At 37.2% G+C, this 18,879-nt stretch overlaps 1 protein-coding gene and 1 long non-coding RNA gene across 2 annotated transcripts in view; both read left to right on the top strand.

Moving 5' to 3' along the window:
• Nucleotides 1-11,585, top strand: part of SLC9C1 (solute carrier family 9 member C1) — a 100,902-nt gene extending 89,317 nt beyond the window's left edge. Inside the window, exons 25-28 of the mRNA XM_045185789.2 lie at nt 2,888-3,019; nt 3,152-3,337; nt 9,849-9,975; nt 11,515-11,585. Coding sequence (XP_045041724.2) covers nt 2,888-3,019; nt 3,152-3,337; nt 9,849-9,975; nt 11,515-11,585 — 516 coding nt within the window. The remainder of the gene's footprint in view (nt 1-2,887; nt 3,020-3,151; nt 3,338-9,848; nt 9,976-11,514) is intronic.
• Nucleotides 11,586-12,036: 451 nt separating this feature from the next.
• On the top strand, nt 12,037-16,866 carry LOC123478441 (uncharacterized). Its single transcript, XR_006653642.2, has 3 exons — nt 12,037-12,093; nt 14,497-14,573; nt 16,642-16,866. It is a non-coding gene; the product is annotated as an uncharacterized lncRNA (long non-coding RNA).
• Nucleotides 16,867-18,879: the final 2,013 nt, after the last annotated feature.

Raw genomic sequence — 18,879 nt, 5'->3', positions numbered from 1 at the left:
GAGGAAGACAGCAAGGAAAAACTTTAAAATGTCTTTATCATCCAGCAGTGAATATTAGAATATTTACAAGTGCAATTATACATCTGGGATTGCATAAAAATACACCGTCCTGCTACTTCTGGCTATAATACAGTTTGCTAGCACACCTATAAACAACATAGAACTTGACAAAACACATGAGGCGAATGTTCCCAGACGTTGGAAAACAGGCTTTACAAGTCTGTAAACCTTGAGAGAAGGGAAACTCACAAGTTCCACATTCTCCTTGACCCTCTGCCTAGTACAGTTTCCAACCCCAAGCAACAATAATCCAGACAGAAGGGAATGATCTTGCTGAGCTGAGAAGGGAAAGCTCAGAAGTTGTGGCAGCTAAATGGGCAGGAATCTGCAGAGCTAGGCCTAGAAAGCGTTGCGCTGAGCGAGCCTGAGGAGTCTGTGTGTTGGTTTTCTGCAAGTCATTGGTGGAGGAGTGGGCCACACAGGCACAGGACGAGACAAACTAAATTTACCAGATTGTTCAGAGCGGAACAGAGATATTAGAGGTCAAGAAGTGCCAGGGATTAGAGACGTTTAAAGTTCCATTTTGTCAATGTGGATGTTAGAAAAATGTCCCTTTACCCTTGGAGGTCTTCTGGGTGGTTGAATGCTTAAAATGACATAAGACAGATTCACAGGAGATAGCCAGGTTTAATTACATATGTACGTACAAAGTTTCATAAGAATATGCTTTCCTAGAACAAGTGAGGCAACGGAGGCTGATGTGCCAGCCTGAGCTGAGGAGAAGGGGAATAGTGGTCTGAGAATTCAAAGAGGAGGAAGGCAGTTTCTCTGGAGGTGGCAAAGCAGATGTTTGGGAAAGGAATGCTTGCTGGGCCATTTTATCCCTTTCAGTTCCTTAGGGAAAAAAATATTAAGAAAGTTGTTTTCGTTTGCTGCTAATATAAGAAAAGACAATTAACTTTTGGAATGTGTAGTTGTATCTTGCTACATTAATAAATTTGCTATACATTCTAAGTAGTTTTGGTAGATTCTTTAGCACTTTTGAATATATATATATTACATAGAGACAATTTTAGTGCTTTCTCTATAATTTTTATGTCAGTTTATTTTTCTAGCCCTATTGTACTAGGTAAGCGGATAGTAATAAAGTTAACAAAAGACGTGCAAGCCCTCTAAATGAAGACTCTAAAATATCTTCTAGAGAACTTACAGAAGTTCTAAATAAATGAAGAGGTAGAACATCTGCATGGATTGGACAACCCATAATTTTATTAAGATGTTCATTCTTCCCAAATTGATCTGTAGATTTAATACAATCTCAGTGAAATCTTACAGAAATGTACAAGCTGCTTGTAAAATTTATATGGAAGTGCAAAGGATGGAGAATAGGTCAAACGAATTTGATAAAGAATAACAGTAGGTGACCTAACTACCTGATTTGGAGACTTATTATAAATCTATGATAATCAAGACTGTGTGGTACTGGCTTAAGGTAAAGACATTAGAGATCAATGAAACACAGGAGAGAATTTGAAAGTAAGTCCACATACATATAGTCCATTGATTTTTGACAATAACGATATTTCTAACAAATGAGAGTAAGAACACTAAATACCTCTGTGGAAGCAATGACACACTAAACTGGATATCACTAAAATTAAAATCTTCCGTTCTTTAAAAAGACACCATGAAGAATATGAAAAAGACAGGTCATTGACTGGGGGTGGAGGGGTAGCTTTTCACACTATCTTTATCTAAAAAAGGACTTGACAGCCTGCCCTCAGCGCAGTGGGCAGCGCGTCAGTCTCATAAAAAAGGACTTGACAAAGGAACCTTTAAAGAATTTTTACAATTCAGAAATAAGAAGAAAAGTCACCAAGTTAAGATTGGACAAAGGATTTGAACAGACATTTCAGAAAGGAATGTACAAGTGGCCGATAAACACATGAAGATGCTCAATGTCATTAGCTCTCGGAGAAATGCAAATTCAGGTATGATGAGGTTATCACTACACACTTACTCTACTGACTAAAAATAAAAAGCCTGAATGCCAAGTATTGGCAAGGATGTAAAGACACTGAAAGTCTCATAAAGGGCTGGTAAGAGTGTAGAATGTTACAACCCCTTCTAAAAACAATTTTTCAGTTTCTTGTTAAGCTAAACACACATCGTCTTACCCAGCAATCTCATTCATAGATACTTACACAAGATAAATAAAAACCAACATACACAATGTCTTATCCATTCATAGCATCTTATTCCTAATAGTCAATAATCTATTTTTAGTGTAATCATCAGTATTTTATATTTCCTAAAATGTTTGTTCCCCTTAATATATTTATAGAAATATTTACATCTTTAGTTTAAAAAGTTAAATGATTTTTGATACTTTGTCTTCTATTTTTGTCAGTCTGTAAGAATAATAAAGAATCACCCTGGCTAGTGTGGTGTGGATTGAGTGCTGACCTGTGACCCAAAAAAGTCATTGGTTCCAGTCCCAGTCAGGGCACATGCCTGGGTTGCAGGTCAGGTCCCTGGATGGGGGCAGGTGAGAGGCAACTAACTCCTGTTTCTCTCGCACACTGATGTTTCTATCCCTCTCTTTCTCCATCCCCTCCCCTCTCTTTGAAAATAAATAAATAAAATCTTTTTAAAAAAAAGAATAATAAAGAACCTCTCATTGGATCATGTAGTCTTTTAATATTTAGTATTTAACAAAATCACACAAATATTTACTTATATAAACATTTTATTGGGTTTCCAGGCAATTAAATGAATCTTACATAATTTAAATTCTTAGCTTCAATATTATATATGAATGAGTAAATCTTACTTCCTTAAGCTACAGGTGCACAGAATAAAATATTAAATTTAATCCTTTTTCCAGATATGTTTTATTTCCAAAAATCACTTGTATGAAGCTTTTGAACAATGCTGTCCTCACATTGAATATAAAATGTGGCTAAAACTTGGACTTTCTATTACTGCCAAAAAAATCAGAGAACATTTATCCTATGAGGTAAGAGGTGTTTATGTAAATGTGTCCTTCTCTCTAAGTGAGATTGCATTAAATTAATGTTATAAATTAACTATTTAGGGCTTTAAACTTTATAAGCAAACAGAGGACTACGAAATTGTGTTGTTCTTACAGGATTGGACCTACAAGATGCAATTAAAGCTCTGTAATATTTATATAAGAGACATACCAAAGAGCACCAAGAGTGATATCTATGATGAAACTGTAATTTATGTCATCCTCATACATGGGACTGTAGAAGATTGTCATTTACGAAAAACTTATAAGGCACCTTTCTTAATTCCTATAACGTGTCATCAGGTAAACAAATACTGATTCATGTCTTCAGGTCAGCATGTCAAATGTCCAACAATGTATTAATGTTAAAAAATTGTCACTTTTCCACCTTTTTATGCTCTCCCTTTCCCATACCACTCCATAAACACACACACATGTGTGCACATACGTGTGCACCCCAAGTTCACTGATTGCTTTGGCACTGGGTAGCCCAAATACCAAGCTATTCCCGTTCAATGTCAATGAGGCAGGTCAAGCTGTATATTTTGGCCACAATTGAATTTTGTTGCAGTTGTAAATAGCAAAAGGAGGCCTAATAAGTTCATGTACACATTGCAAAAGGGTCGCACTCTCTAAACTGTATCAATAGTACTCTAGAAGAGTTCTACCAGTCCCATGTTGAATAGAGTACCAGTAGTATTTCCCCAGCTAATCTGAAAATAAATGTAAAAGTGAAGAACATCTCACATTTAAGCTGTCAAGTCTTCTTCCAATCAAAGTGAGAAGCTATACCATGCGGGAAGGAGAGAAAGAAGACTCTGCATATGTGTGAATGTGTGTTGGAGTAGAATAAAGGATGCACATGTTATGAGGAATAAGCAGTCATATAAAACGCAGCTACAGAAAGTAAATGGACAGACTTCAGATCAAGATGGTGGTATAGGTAGCCATGGCTTGCCTCCTCATACAACCACATCAAAATTACAACTGAGCTATAGAGCAACCATCCTCAGAACCATCAGAATTCGAATCAAATGGAAGTCTGACAACCACAGGTTGAAAGAAACCACATCCATTCACACTGGTAGGTGTGGGGGGAGATGTGGAATGAGCTGGTCCCACATCCACATGTAGTGAATAAAAAGTTGGAAGGGGTATCTTGGGAGCAAGGAGTCCCAGCCTCACACCAGACCTCCCAGCCCAGGGTTCCAGTGTCAGGAAGATAAGGTGTCCATAACTTCTGGCTGCAAAAAAACTAGCAGGGATTGAGTAGGTAGAAGAAACTTCTGGGGCCCCAAGCAGTTCCCCTTAAATAACCCACACATGGACTTACCTCAGATTCATTCCCTCTGAGTGCCAGCACCGAGGTAACAGCTTGAAAGGCACCAGTGGCATACAGGGAGGAACTGAAGTGTCTGGCATCAGGGCAAGAGCTGTGAGACAGCTTTCTCCCAGACAGAAAGGTGAGCAGAGGCCATTGTCCCTTTTCTGAGCTCTTCTCCCACAGAGCCACAGAGCCACAGACCTGGCAGACTGGTGCCATATCTGAGACTCCATCAATCTGACTAACACCGTTTGCCTCTCCCTGGAGATCCCCAGAAATTCTGTCCCACCAAAATTATGGGCCCACCCAAGCTATTAGCAGTAACTTTTCTATATGAATGGCTGGTCTTGGCTCATGCTCCACAATTCTTAAATCCTCTCAAACAAAACACAGCTGGCCTCAGTGAGCTCCCTGCCCCTGTACCTCTTTCTAAGTGACCCTAGGCCTGGTAATAGCAGCAGCCAGACTAGATTCACAGCTTGGTTTGCCTGGGAATCTCCAGCCCAGCACAGGTAGCAGCCATCTTCAGATTGCTTTGTAACTCATGTAGGGTGGCCCCAGGCAAAACACAGGTGGTGGCTGACCTTGGCCTGCACCACTCAGGAAGTCTCAGAGCCTTTGCACCCAGTGGACAGCTACAGCCACATCAAAGTACCACCACCTTGCTCCTGCACAGCTGATCATCCATGGAGGGCATAGGTTGGTGGTCACAGACAGTCCTTGCAGCTGACTGGCCTGAGTAAATCCTTCCCATGGCCTGCCAACAGCAACCAAAGCTCAACTACAAGAAGGGGAGGTACTCAGCCCACATAAAGGGCACACCTTGAGTACCTAGTTTGGGTGATGGAGAGGCTGTGCCACTGGCCTCTACAGGACACCTACTACATTAGGCCACACTATTAAGACAAGGAGTCATAACAGTTCTACTTAATACATAGAAGCAAACACAGGGAGGCTGCCAAAATGAGGAGACAAAGAACCATGGCCCAATGAAAGAACAGATCAAAACTCTAGAAAAATAACTAAATAAAATGGAGATAAACAATCTTCCAGATGCAGAGTTTAAAATGCTCATTATAAGGATGCTCAAAAAAACTTAGTGAGGGCCTCAATGGCATAAAAAAGATCCAGTCAGAAACAAGGGATACACTAATTGAAGTAAAGAACAATTTACAGGAAAACAACAGTAGAGTGGAGGAAGCCCAAAATCAAATCAATGATTTAGAACAAAAGGAACCTAAAAACAGCCAGCAGAATAACAAGAAGAAAAAGGCATCCAAAAAATGAAGATAGTGAAGTAGCATCTGAGACAACTTCAAACATTCCAACATTCTCATCATAGTGGTGCCAGAAGGAGAAGAAAAAGAGCAAGAATTGGAAATCTATTTGAAAAAATAATGAAAGAAAACTTCCCTAATTTGGTAAAGGAGATGGACGTGCAAGTCCAGGAAGCAAAGAGAGTCCCAATTACGATGGATGCAAAAAAGCCCACTCCAATACACATCATAATTAAAATGCCAAAGGTTAAAGATAAAGAGAGACCCTTATAAGCAGCAAGGGAAAAGCAGTTAGCTACCAGGAATTCCCATAAGACTGTCAGCTGATGTGTCAAAAGAAACTTTGCAGGTAAAAGGGACTTGCAAGAAATATTCAAAGTCATGAAAAGCAGGGACCTACATCCAAGATTGCTCTACCCAGCGGAGATATCATTTAGAATCAAAGGACAGAAAAAGAGCTTCCCAGACAAGAAAAAACTAAAGAAGTTCATCACCAAACCATGATTATGTGAAATGTTAAAGGGATTTATTTAAGAAAAAGATAAAAACTATGAACAATAAAATGGCAATAAATACATATCTCTCAACAAATGAATCTAAAAAACAAACTAAGCAAACAAGAAGAATAGAGACAGAATCATGGATATGGAGAGTGTCGTGATGGTTGCCAGATGGGAGGGGGTGTGAGAGAATGGGTGAAGAGGTGAGGGGATTAAGAAGTAAAAATAGGTAGTTACAGAATAGCCACGGGGATGTAAAGTACAGTGTAGGAAATGGAGCAGCCAAAGAACATATATGCATGACCCATGGACATGAACAATGGTGCAGGGATTACCTGAGAGTGGGGGGTACTCAGTGGAGAGTACAAAGGGGGAAAATTGGGACAACTCTAATAGCATTATCAATAAAAATATAATAGAAAAAGAAAATAAATGGAAAGAGAGAACTCAAGCCAATTAAATTAAGCATATATTTTAAAGCAACTAATATATGACAAAAATAATGCTAGATGTTAAAGTGATCGAGACAAATGAGATTTGCAACTTGCCTTGAAGAGGCTCTCAACCAAGTGGAAAGATACATATATAAATATATTCAGTAAAACATTTACAGATGTGATAGAAGTACTTGCTGGGTATATTTGGGACACACAGAAAATATGAGGTGGGAATAAGAGAAATCCTGAATTGAAAAATAGTCACAAGAACATTTTCTATGTGTAACACCACCAGAACCAATAGGATGCCTAGGGAAAGGAAGCAAAGCACTATTCTTAACTATGGTGCTTCTGTCCTCTATTCTCGAATACGTAACAGAGCTTTGGTGTGAGTGCTAGTTGGGAATTAGGTGGCCTACTAAGAGAATCTCCATGCAGCCCCAAACCTGCCTGAGTCTGTCCACTACCCTAGACACAAAGCTCTGTTCACTGGGGATTTGGAAACCAATGTGGTTCGGAGCACACTGAAAACCCAACACAAAGTTGAAGGATTAAACTTCTGTAACTTTTCTATTACAGTTGACATTCAATATTATTTTACGTTAGCTTCAGGTGTACAGCATGGAGTTTAGACAATTATATAATTTACAAGTGATCATTTTGATAATTCAAGTACTTACCTGGCACCACACATAGTACAATATTACTGACTATATTTCCTATGCTAAACTTTACATCCCCAGAACACCATTGTTTTTTATTCTTCTTTTTTAATAGTTCTTTTTTATTGTATTTTTCCATTACCATTTATATTCATTCCCCTTACACCCTCTTCCACCTCCACTGATCCCCCTACCCCCCACAATTGCTACACTGTTGTCCGTGTATATGAGTTCTTTTTCTTTTTTGCTCAATCCCTCCTCAACACCTCCACAGCTATCTGCTCTCTATCTATGAGTCTGTCTCTCTTTTGCTTGTTAGTTCAGTTTGTTCATTAGGTTCCACATATGAGTGAAATCATATGGCACTTGTCTTTCTTTGACTAGCATATTTCATTTAGCATAATGTTCTCCAGGTCCATCCATGCTGTTGCAAAGGGTAAAATTTTCTTCTTTCTTATGGCTGAGTAGTATTCCATTGTGTAAATGTCCCATAGCTCTTTTACCCACTCATCTACTGATGGACATTTGGGCTGCTTTCAAATCTTAGCAATTGTAAATAACATTGCAATGAATTAAGGGGTGCATATATCCTTTCAAATTAGTGTTTCAGATTTCTTTGGATAAATTTCCAGAAGTGGAATCACTGGGTCATAAGGCAGATCCATTTTTAATTTTTTCAGGTATCTCCATACTACTTTCCACATTGGCTGCACCAATCTGCATTCCCACCAACAGCACAAAAGGGTCCCCCTTTCTCCACATCCTCACCAGCACTTGTTGTTTGTTAATTTATTGGTGATAGACATTCTGACAGGTGTGAGGTGATATCTCATTGTGGTTTTAATTTGCATTTCTCTGATGATTATTGACATTGAGCATTTTTTCATATGTCCATGGGCCATCTGTAGGTCCTCTTTGGAGAAGTGTTTATTCAGGTCCTTTGCCCATTAAGGAAAAAAAAAAAGCAAACAATCCATTGCTTTTTAAACTTTCTGATACATTAAAAAAAAGTCTCTCTGATAATTAACTCTTGATCATTTTTCTCACTTGTAAGGGAGATGAACAAAATATTTAGAAATCAATGAAAGTGTAGGGAATGTTAACTTTCACAAAAACAACATGTCCAGGTATTTTAAGATACCTTCTAGTATCTCATGATGTTTTCAATTTTCAGGCACAGATATTTATTTATTTATTTATTTTCAGAGGTTCATTTTTTATTATTTGGAAAATTAGTATTTTACTGATATTAAAAAATTACTGCCTTTAAATATTTTAATAAATCCACAATTTTATTAGTCTTTTTTAATTAATTTTTTTTTCAGTTACAATTGTCTGCATTATCTCCCCATCCCTCCACCCCACCCCAGCCAGTCCCACCTCCCTCCCCCACCTCTATCCTCCCCCTTGATTTTGTACTTGTGTCCTTTATCATAGCTCCTATAGACCCCTCTCCCCACTATCCCCTCCCCACTCCCCTTTGGCTATTGTTACAATGTTCTTAATTTCAATGTCTCTGGTTATATTTTGTTTGCTTTTTTCTTCTGTTGATTATGTTCCAGTTAAAGGTGAGATCATATGGTATTTGTCCCTCACTGCCTGGCTTATTTCACTTAGCATAATGCTCTCCAGTTCCATCCATGCCATTGCAAAGGGTATAAGCTCCTTCTTTCTCTCTGCTGCGTAGAATTCCATTGTGTAAATGTACCACAGTTTTGGGATCCACTCATTTGCTGATGGGCACCTAGGTTGCTTCCAGTACTTGGCTATTGTAAATTGTGCTGCTATAAACATTGGGGTGCATAGGTTCTTTTGGATGGGTGTTTCAGGGTTCTTAGGGTATAATCCCAGCAGTGGAATTGCTGGGTCAAAGGGCAGTTCCATTTTTAGTTTTCTGAGGAAATTCCATACTGTTTTCCACAGTGGCTGCTCCAGTCTGTAGAATCCCACCAACAGTGCACTAGTGTTCCCTTTTCTCCACATCCTCTTCAACATTTGTTTGTTCATTTGTTTATGATGGCCACTCTGACTGGTGTGAGATGGTACCTCATTGTGGTTTTAATTTGCATCTCTCTGATGGCTAGTGATGCTGAGCATCTTTTCATATGTCTCTGGGTCCTCTGTATGTCCTCCTTGGAGAACTGTCTGTTCAAGTCTTTTGCCCATTTTTTAACTGGGTCTTTTGTCTTCCTGGAGTGCAGTCGTGTGAGTTCTTTATATATTTTGGAGATCAAACCCTTGTCTGAGGTATCATTGGCAAATATGTTTTCCCATACTGTTGGTTCTCCTTTCATTTTAATGCTGTTTTCCTTAGCCCTGCAGAAACTTTTTATTTTGATGAGGTCCCATTTGTTTATTCTTTCCTTTATGTCCCTTGCTTTAGGGGACATGTCTTTGAGGATGTTGCTGCATGGAATGTCTGAGATCTTCCTGCCAATGGTTTCCTCAAGGACTTTTATGATGTTACGACTTATATTTAAGTCTTTTACCCTTCTTGAATTTATTTTTGTGTATGGTCAGGCACAGGTATTTAGAACGGGCCTGGAATAATAGCTTACCAGAGAAATATTTAATTATATTTACTCAGAAATTAACATATTCTGTCAACTTTTAGATACAAGGCACTGAAGATTTCACAAAGGTAATGATTGTTCAGACTCCGATTGATGCAAAAATATTCAGATGGAACACTAGAAAGTATGTGTCTTCACGTAAAACGTCTGGTCCAGCAGCATCATTATGTGAGTTAGATTTCTTTGAGCAATTGAGAACCTACATATTTATAAAATACCAGATATGTATATATATAATTGGAAATTGTATGCATCCTTACTAGAATATTGAGGAATTCTTTTAACTGCCATATTTCATTTTTGTGTATGAAATCAGACTAAGAATATCTAAGGTATAGTCAGAAATTATTTTATATTTCATCTATAAGAATAAACATGTAATTATCAAAAGTAATATGGAAGAATGATTAATGAAGGAATTTGTAGCCCTTTCCCATAATTAAAATACATTATATAGCAATAATAATGCAAATTGTGTTGTACTCTCTGAACAACAGAGATATGAATCATTGGAAGTGAAAGGATGTCTACTTATAATTTGTATAACTGTCATATAAATTTCTCATAATAAAAATTAAACCATGACAGGAATGATTATTTAATAACTAATATTATATTAAGCCATTGATTAAAAGTTGGAAAATAAGTTTCAGATAGATTAAGAAATTGAATAATAAAAAATTAAATTGTGGAAAAAAGTGATAGTAATGCAATTTTATCATTTCACTGAAGGGAAAATAATATTCTAAGTTTAGAAATATAGAAATTCATTTTAAAATTCTGAGTCTCAATAATATATTACTAATCAAGAGATCAAAAAGAGACAATCAGAGAAGAAAGCTTAAATTGAAAACAAAATGTGGAAAAAATGTTCAACACCGCTAATATTTAAAGAAATAGAAAGTATTTAGTGAGATTTTTAAAAAGAATTATAATGTCTGTTAACCAAAAAAAAATGTAGAGAATCTGACATAAATTCTTACTTTGTTGGTATCAGTATAAATTAATAAACTTAATTTAATACAAGATTCTAAAAACTATAAAAATGTTTATATCTTTTAAGTAACATAATTTCTATTTATGTCATTATACTTCAATGGAAAGGTAAATTAATAATAATACTATAATATCTAGACATTTATACTAAAAAATAAAGCAAAGCATGTAAAAATGGTAATTGAGCATTATTTATAAAAACACAAATTAGAAGTATTCAAAATGCCCAGTGATAAATGAATGGTTAATTAAATTAACATATCAATCAACAATTAATTTCCCACATAGTAACTTTGAAAGGATCAATGACATATGTCAATTAAAAATAGCAATGATGTATTAAAAAGAACATTGTGTTACTAATTTGAAATAAATTATATCTTTATTATGTTACAATTATATAACTGAATCCATGTGGGCACACAGTACCGTCATCACATGAGTCCCCACTGACCTTCAGATTAAGCATGAACAGGACGTGGTATTGTGACCTTCACCATCTGCTTATTTGTCAGCCATCTCCCCTCTTCACTCTAAACTGAGCCACAACAAAGTGATAATGGTTCATCTAAGATGGGAGAGCTGGTGGTCTCTCACTTCTGAACCTTTGCACATTCCTTCCGTTCCTTCTGCCAGGAACCCTCTAAATATCCCTCTCCTCACACCTCCCCATTTGCTGGAGCTAACCTCTTCTCATCCTTTAAATTTCAGCTTCTTCTGAAATAGTCATTACTGATAGGTCCCAAATTCACAAAACTGCATTCTCCTGTGTACTCCTGTAGCCCATTATGCATACAGTCCTATTTCTTCATGTTGTATTGTTTTGTTTGTATATTTCATGGTCTGTCTACTCATTACAATATAAACTACAAAAAAAAAGCATGGATCATAACATTTGCTTTCTTCTATATCCCCATTGCCTACCAATGGACTGGGTGCTTTTGATACATATTAATATAAAAGTATTTGGGGATGGTGGAACAGTAGATGATTTTGTTTCTTTATTCTCCAAATTACCTGCACATTTGTGTAATCTTTACAATAAAAGACTTCTAATCCTCTTTTTAAAAAGTGACTCTTCTTCCCACTGTGAGAGTACCACTAATTTCAGATGACAGGCCCTGACTGTGAGAGATTTGAACCTGGTTTAATCTGATAGTCGGACTAATTATAGCAGTTGGACTAATTATAGCAGTCCTTTGTTTCAGTACTTGAACTAACACAGTCTTTCCTGAACCAGCTCCAAACACAGCACATGAAGAAGGCCTTCGATATCAAACACATACTGAGGTAAATTTAAAGTATTCTTTTTTAAAAGTTTTATTTTTAGCATAAAAAGATCTTGAATTTATTAACACTATCAATGTTTCTTTTATTCTGAATGATTTCACCTGCTAATCATTCTGTAGCTTTGGCATGAACACTTTACCTTAGCACAAGGCACAATGGAAATCATGTGTATATTTTTTTTCAGTGAAAATTGTATTTATATACCTTAGTTACTTTCATGATTAAACCATCTATTCCATTGTATATTTGTTTGGGGTTTTCAGGGACCTCATAGTTAGTTAAATACTCTTGTAATAATATTCTCTGACTCCTTGGAGACTGGTGCAGCCACTGTGGAAAGCAGTATGTAGGTACATTTTAAGTATTAGAGAAACATTAAAAACAAAGTTCAGGGGATGCCAGGGGATTATTTTTCTTGAATCACATCAGCACCCAGGCACTACCGGAGAGGCAACAGTTGTAGTGCACATGACCCTCTCCCGCTTCTGCACCTTGTGCTGAAACTGTGTCTGAAGACTTTTCTCCACCGTAGTTATGCACTTGGGGTCTTCCAACCTGGAGGCAGTGTGCCCCTGTTTTCATGATGCCTGTCACAAAGCCGGAGCTCCGTAACAAGTGCCCTAATCTAATCTACCCCAGATTAACCGAAATTATCCAGAAAGTCCCACAAATGTTAATTAATTTCAGGGTTCACAGTGAAATTGAATAGGTCCTCTGGGGATCATTGGATTTTCAAAATCCCAAACCAACTTTGTAAGAAGACCCCAAGTTCTGAAGCAGTACAGGGCTTTGGAAATGAAACTGGGGCAAAGAGAAACAGAATGGAAGCCCCTCACAATATCTGTACCAGCCTATCTGTGTACTGGATCTGAGAGGGTTCCAGATGAGGTAGATAATTTATTTTTAATTCTAGCCTTTGCCAAGCCGGTTGTGTTACTCGAGGAGATGCTGACTATAACATCCGGAATCTGAGAAATGTCTGCTACAAATACTCAAGCCAGAAAATTGTATATTTGGTTGTTAAAATATGTTTACATCAAGTCCATTTGTTCTACTTACACTAGGCATAAAACTCTGAAAACACATGTTTGTTCTCCCCCAACCCCTCCTCACAAGTGTGTGTTGAATGAAAGGTGGTTATAGGTTCTGTGGGGGATGTTGAAGGTATTTTACTCAAGTCCATCTTTAACTCAAATGTATCCAAGTTCCCTGGACTTTAAGAGGCCAAGACTCTTCTTTAATACCCAAGTTACCATCCTGCATAAAAGAAGGAAGTTCACTCCCTCCTAAAGTATTTTGGAGTGTGCCTGGGAAAACTTTCTTGAAACTTCCCTGGTTGTAGCTTGTTACCTGGAACTCTTGACCCAATAGCACAGGGACTAAGAGTGTGGGTGCCAGCATGAGGAATCTGTGTTTGCCTCCTGGTTCCATGACTTATTAGCCACGTGACCTTGGAAAAAAATTTTAACCTACCTAAGTATCACTTTCCCTGTCTATAAAAAAGGGCTAATAATGATGCCTATCTCGTAGTGCTGTTGTGGAGATTAAAGAAGTGGAAAGTATGCGGCACATAACAAACAATCCATAATTTCTATAATTTTTTGTTTATCCCTTCTTAACTTTGTAAACTACTTCACCTAACTTGTTTTGCTCTCTCTGTATTAATTTTCTTAAAAATATGGATACAGTCACCTCTTCTAATTCTCCCAACACATTTGCTACTAAAGACTAGGAAGTAACAGAGGGAAATTGCAATTTAAAAAAATAATGTAGAGAACAGTTAAGAGAAAATATTAGATGGTTTCTAGATCCCACTGATTAGGCCTTTCTCCTTGGTCCTGTCCAGCTGCCAAGCTTGCAGGGTTAGTTTAATAGCACATTTTGTAGAATGGAAGGAAGAGTCAGGGATGCTAATGCTCTCCGTGTACATGTGCCCCAAAAGTGCTGCTTTTTCGTAATTAAAAAAAATTTGATTTTACAATGGTTGTTAATAGAGAGGAAGTAGTGTGAAAGTGAGAGACAGTCCCTCAACTAATAAGACATATAGAGAAGATTCTCAAAATTGCGTAACTTAATAGACCTTTTTCTCCCTGATTGGGTCCTAGCTTGTTTCCGGACCACTTCCTCCCCACGTTCCCCCAAATCCCTTCCCCTACCACCACCACCCAGAATGTGGCTTTGCCTTTCCATAATGAAAAGGCTTGTTACAATGTCAAACAGCTCCTCCCAAAATGTTCTGGTCCCCAAGATAGAGCACACAGTGCTGCCACCACCAGAAGTCCCAGTTCTCAGTCTTCTGCTCTACCAAACAGATTTGAGACCAGCCCTGCTTTATGTATCTGACTCTTATTAACAGTTTGAAAATTTGACTATTGTTCCTATCTTAATTTCTATACGGAACAGCTTGAAGAAGTACTTAATAGCATGAAGGAGGAGATGAACACCAGTGAGGACACCTGAATGGACTAGATGAAACCCTGGTAAGCTGTCACGGCTTCCTCAGCATGATCAAGAGCACGCCTGTTCCTGGGGATTGATACCGATTGGACCCAGGCGTTCATTTGCACTTCGTGTGACAGTGTGAATTATATACCACTTTCCACTAGTCAGTACTTCCAGTACGATCATGTCCACTAACCAGTTGCTTCTTTTTAAAACATTATTTCTAAATTCTAGTTTGGAAAATTAACTCTTAAATAAGATTCTTAATCTAGATTTCTGAAAGCTTTATAGACTTGTGGCTTCCTCTCTATATTCTACTAAATCTCACATGCACCATTGGCTGCTTCCAATTCGGCAGGTCATTTTTCAGGTCGTCATGTACTGTGGAAGATGTCAACAGGCAATAATTATGACAAATTTATGTTCTAGTTAAGGAGGCAAAACATACTGGAAGACAATTACATAACAATACAAGATACACTGTGGATAGTGCCAACCCAAGTTATAGGAATTCAAAAAAGAAACATCTGGCTATTGAGCATAAGCAAAGCCTTTGTGGAGAAAGGCAAAGGGTGTTCAGAAAGAGGACACAAGAGAGCAAGACTTGAGGGGAACAATGAGTAGGCCAGCCTGGCTGGTGGTTGCTCAAATGTGGCATCTGTGGGGAAATATCTGTATATATGAGTGCTTTGTATGACTCTATGTTGCATAGAGCATACCACTGGGTTTAAAAATGGCCTTCAGATAAATTGTTTTATCTTTATTTAAAAAATGTTAACCTTTGAATGCCACTTCCTATGACAAAGACCATATTTTAAAATACATGTAAAAAGACTAACAGTACGCTATGAAAAAATATTTGCAAGAATTATTTGCAATTAGATTTATTTATTTACTTTGGAAAATGTAAACAAAATGATAAGGAAAATACTGATTTTGATAGGAAAACTTATGAACAACCAATTAGGGAAGAGACAATATACCCAAAATGTGGAGAAAATTAGAAATGCAAACTTAAATAAAAGTAACATTAACATTTGCTTTTTTTTTTAAACATTTAAAGTATGCAAATATACCTTTTAGGGGCAGATTGGCAGAGGGGTGTTTCTGTGAACATTTGCTTTTTTAAATTAACAATTTTTATTCAATAATAACATCTATTTCTTTTGAAATTGATGAAAATAGAGTGATGCTTATTTTCTCACCTTTTCTGGGAGATGAGAAGAAGGAATTTTTGTCAAAAGTCATAAAAATGCTCACGCATTTGACTCAGTGATTTTGCATCTAGTCATCAATCCAAAGAGACTATTCCAAAGTCTTACAGTAGGCGTATGTGCCAAATGTCCAGTGTACTGATATTTCTAATGGCAACAAAGTAAAAAGAGACCAGTGTCCAACAATAAGAAAGTATATGATTTCATTCAGAACATCATCCATACAAGGAAATATCATACAACCATTAATAAGATGGGTTGTGTAGTCCGATGTAAAATATAAAAGAAGGCAAAACAATACACACAACAATTTTAACATAAGAAAGATCAGAAAAGGTAAATCCAAATGATTCAATGACTCAATTGGGTGTCAGAAAGGTAAGAACACAGATAGTTTTGTTCACCTCTTTTATTTATATGGTTATATTACTCATATAATGAAAACATGACTGTAAAATTATTAAGTATTATTCAAATATTAATTACCTGAAGGTTGAATGTTCCTTCACATTCAACAATCACAGTGCCAGGAATGGGAGTGGGAATAGCCAGGGCAGAAACTCAATGAGTGAGAATGGCTTGAATCGATTTTTCCCACGTGGAAAACCCTCCTCCTGATCATCCGTCACTTCCCCTGTCAGCTCCACAGGCCCCATTGGCTTCTCGGACTCTGACTCTGTTTAATTCACTCTGCCTTACTTCTGGTTCGTGAACGTCATGACTGACATACACTCACTTGCTCAACTTCCTTCATTGACTTCAGTGTAATGTTCATGTGGGAATGAAACTGACACCCTAAAACATCCTGTTTGAGGTTGTACATAGGTCAATGTTGAAAGATTCCAAGGTCTTTTGCGTTTGTTTGTTTGTTTTTTCTTCCCACTTCTGTTAGGAATGGTTGGCAAGACTGTTTTGAAGACTGAAGCACATATTTGCTGTCAAGAGATGCCTCCTGTTTTAAAACGTATGTTCCTACATCAAGAGGGAGCAACTTGAAGATGGATCTTGTGTGGATGTTTTTGGTGCCACATGGAAAAAAGTTTGGACCACGGAAGTCATTTCTTTCAAAATATTTTTTTTGCAAATTTTCCTTAATTTAAAGCATCTATTCCTTTAAATTAATAAACAACTCAAAAATTTTAGAGTAAGTTTTAGTTTTAGAGCCAGAACATAAATTTTTGCCACCTGGATAGTTTGCCTATTGCTCTTAGAGCAAAAAATGGTCTCACTTTATGAAAAACAAAATTATTTATTAAAATATACTTGAAATATTTGCTCTTGAACCATGTGTTAAGTTTTGTCATTCACTGTACTTCACCTATCTTGGGCATGGTTGGTGAGTTGAAATAATAAAGAATGGAAACTGATTTAGACCAAATCATAGGACTCAGACCTAAATGAACCTTCCAGTGTTCAACATGGTATTTACACAATGAGCACAATGCCTGGCAGATATTTTTTTAAATAGGCTTAACAGTTAAGAATTATTGTGTGCTTTCTGTATGCTAGATTCTATGCAGTCACTATACACTTAAATGCTATAGTTACAAGCTTACATAATCTTCACAACAAGCACATAAGGTAGGTACTATTATTCCCAATTAACAAAAGAATAAAGTAAAAAAATATATGAGTGTAATTTGCTGAAAACTTCACAGCTACTAAGAGGCAGAGCAGAGATTTGATAACAAGCCTGCAATTAGCTATTATATCAAATATCCTTCTAGCATAGTAAGTGCTAAATAAGTATCTGAAGAATTCATAAAAATTTAAATATATGTCTTCAGAATCATTCTTTCACAAGAGGTCAGGAAATCTGAATGCTATTCTCAGCTTTGTTCTTGCTGCAACTGATGGTAAGCACATTTTCAGAAGCCAAGTGTAGAGACTCCATTCACAAAATGTCCCTGTGGAGTAGACAGGTTGGTTTGTTCTTACTGGGAAAGCCAAATCAAACTACTACAACTTTGCTCCAAAACTAACCTCAACCATTTTTCCCCCAGGGATAATTACACAGTAGCTCTTTTAGTGTTTGAGGGATCCTGTCAATGAGTATCATTTCTTTCCAGAGTTCTGAACCAACTGAAAATTAAAACAAAGGGTTAAGACAGCTGGACACTAAAACACGCACCCACACACCCAACCACACACACGTCTTTATTAACGACTGAGCTGACATAGAGAATGTGGTTGCCTTCTGACCTCCAGAATTGGACAGATTGACCACAGTAAGCATTTATCATTAAGCTTACTGCACAGCTGAGAACAGCAGAAAATACAAAATTCCTTTTTTTATTTTAATATATTTTATTGATTATGCTATTACAGTTGTTCCATATTTTTCTCCCCTTTATACCCCTCCACCCTGCACCCTCCACCCACCATCATTCCTTCACCTTAGTTCATGCCCGTGGGTCATACATATAACTTCTTTGGCTTCTCCATTTCCCATGCTGTTCTTAACCTCCCCCGACTTTGTATCTACCATTTATGCTTCTTATTCCCTGTACCTTTTCCTTCATTCTCCCTACTCCCTCTCCCCACTGATAACCCTCCATGTGATCTCTATTTCTGTGAATCTGTTCCTGTTCTAGTTTCTTGCTTAGTTTGTTTTTGTTTTTGTTTTTTAGGTTTGGTATTGATAGTTGTGAGTTTGTTGGCATTTTACTGTTTATATTTTTGATCTTTTTCTTAGATAAGTCCCTTTAACATTTCACATAATAAGTCTTGTTGATGATGAAGTCCTTGAACTTGACCTTATCTGGGAAGCATTTTATCTGGCCTTGCATTCTAAATGATAGCTTTGTTGGATAGAGCAATCTTGGATGTAGGTCCTTGCCTTTCATGACTTTGAATACTTCTTTCCAGCCCATTCTTGCTTGTAAGGCCTCTTTTGAGAAACCAGCTGATAGTCTTATGGGAACTCCTTTGTGGGTAACTGTGTCCTTTTCTCTTGCTGCTTTTAAGATTCTCTCCTTATCTTTAATCTTCTGTAATGCAGTTATGATGTGCCTGGGTGTGTGCTTCCTTGGGTCCAACTTCTTTGGGACTCTCTGAGCTTCCTGGACTTCCTGGAAGTCTATTTCCTTTGCCAGACTGGGGAACAATCTTCATTATTTTTTCAAATAAG

This window comes from Desmodus rotundus, chromosome 2, assembly GCF_022682495.2.
Source record: "Desmodus rotundus isolate HL8 chromosome 2, HLdesRot8A.1, whole genome shotgun sequence".
NCBI classification, from domain to species: domain Eukaryota; kingdom Metazoa; phylum Chordata; class Mammalia; order Chiroptera; family Phyllostomidae; genus Desmodus; species Desmodus rotundus.
The sequence above is the reverse complement of the archived record's forward strand: the minus strand, read 5'-3'. Positions and strand labels throughout refer to the sequence as shown.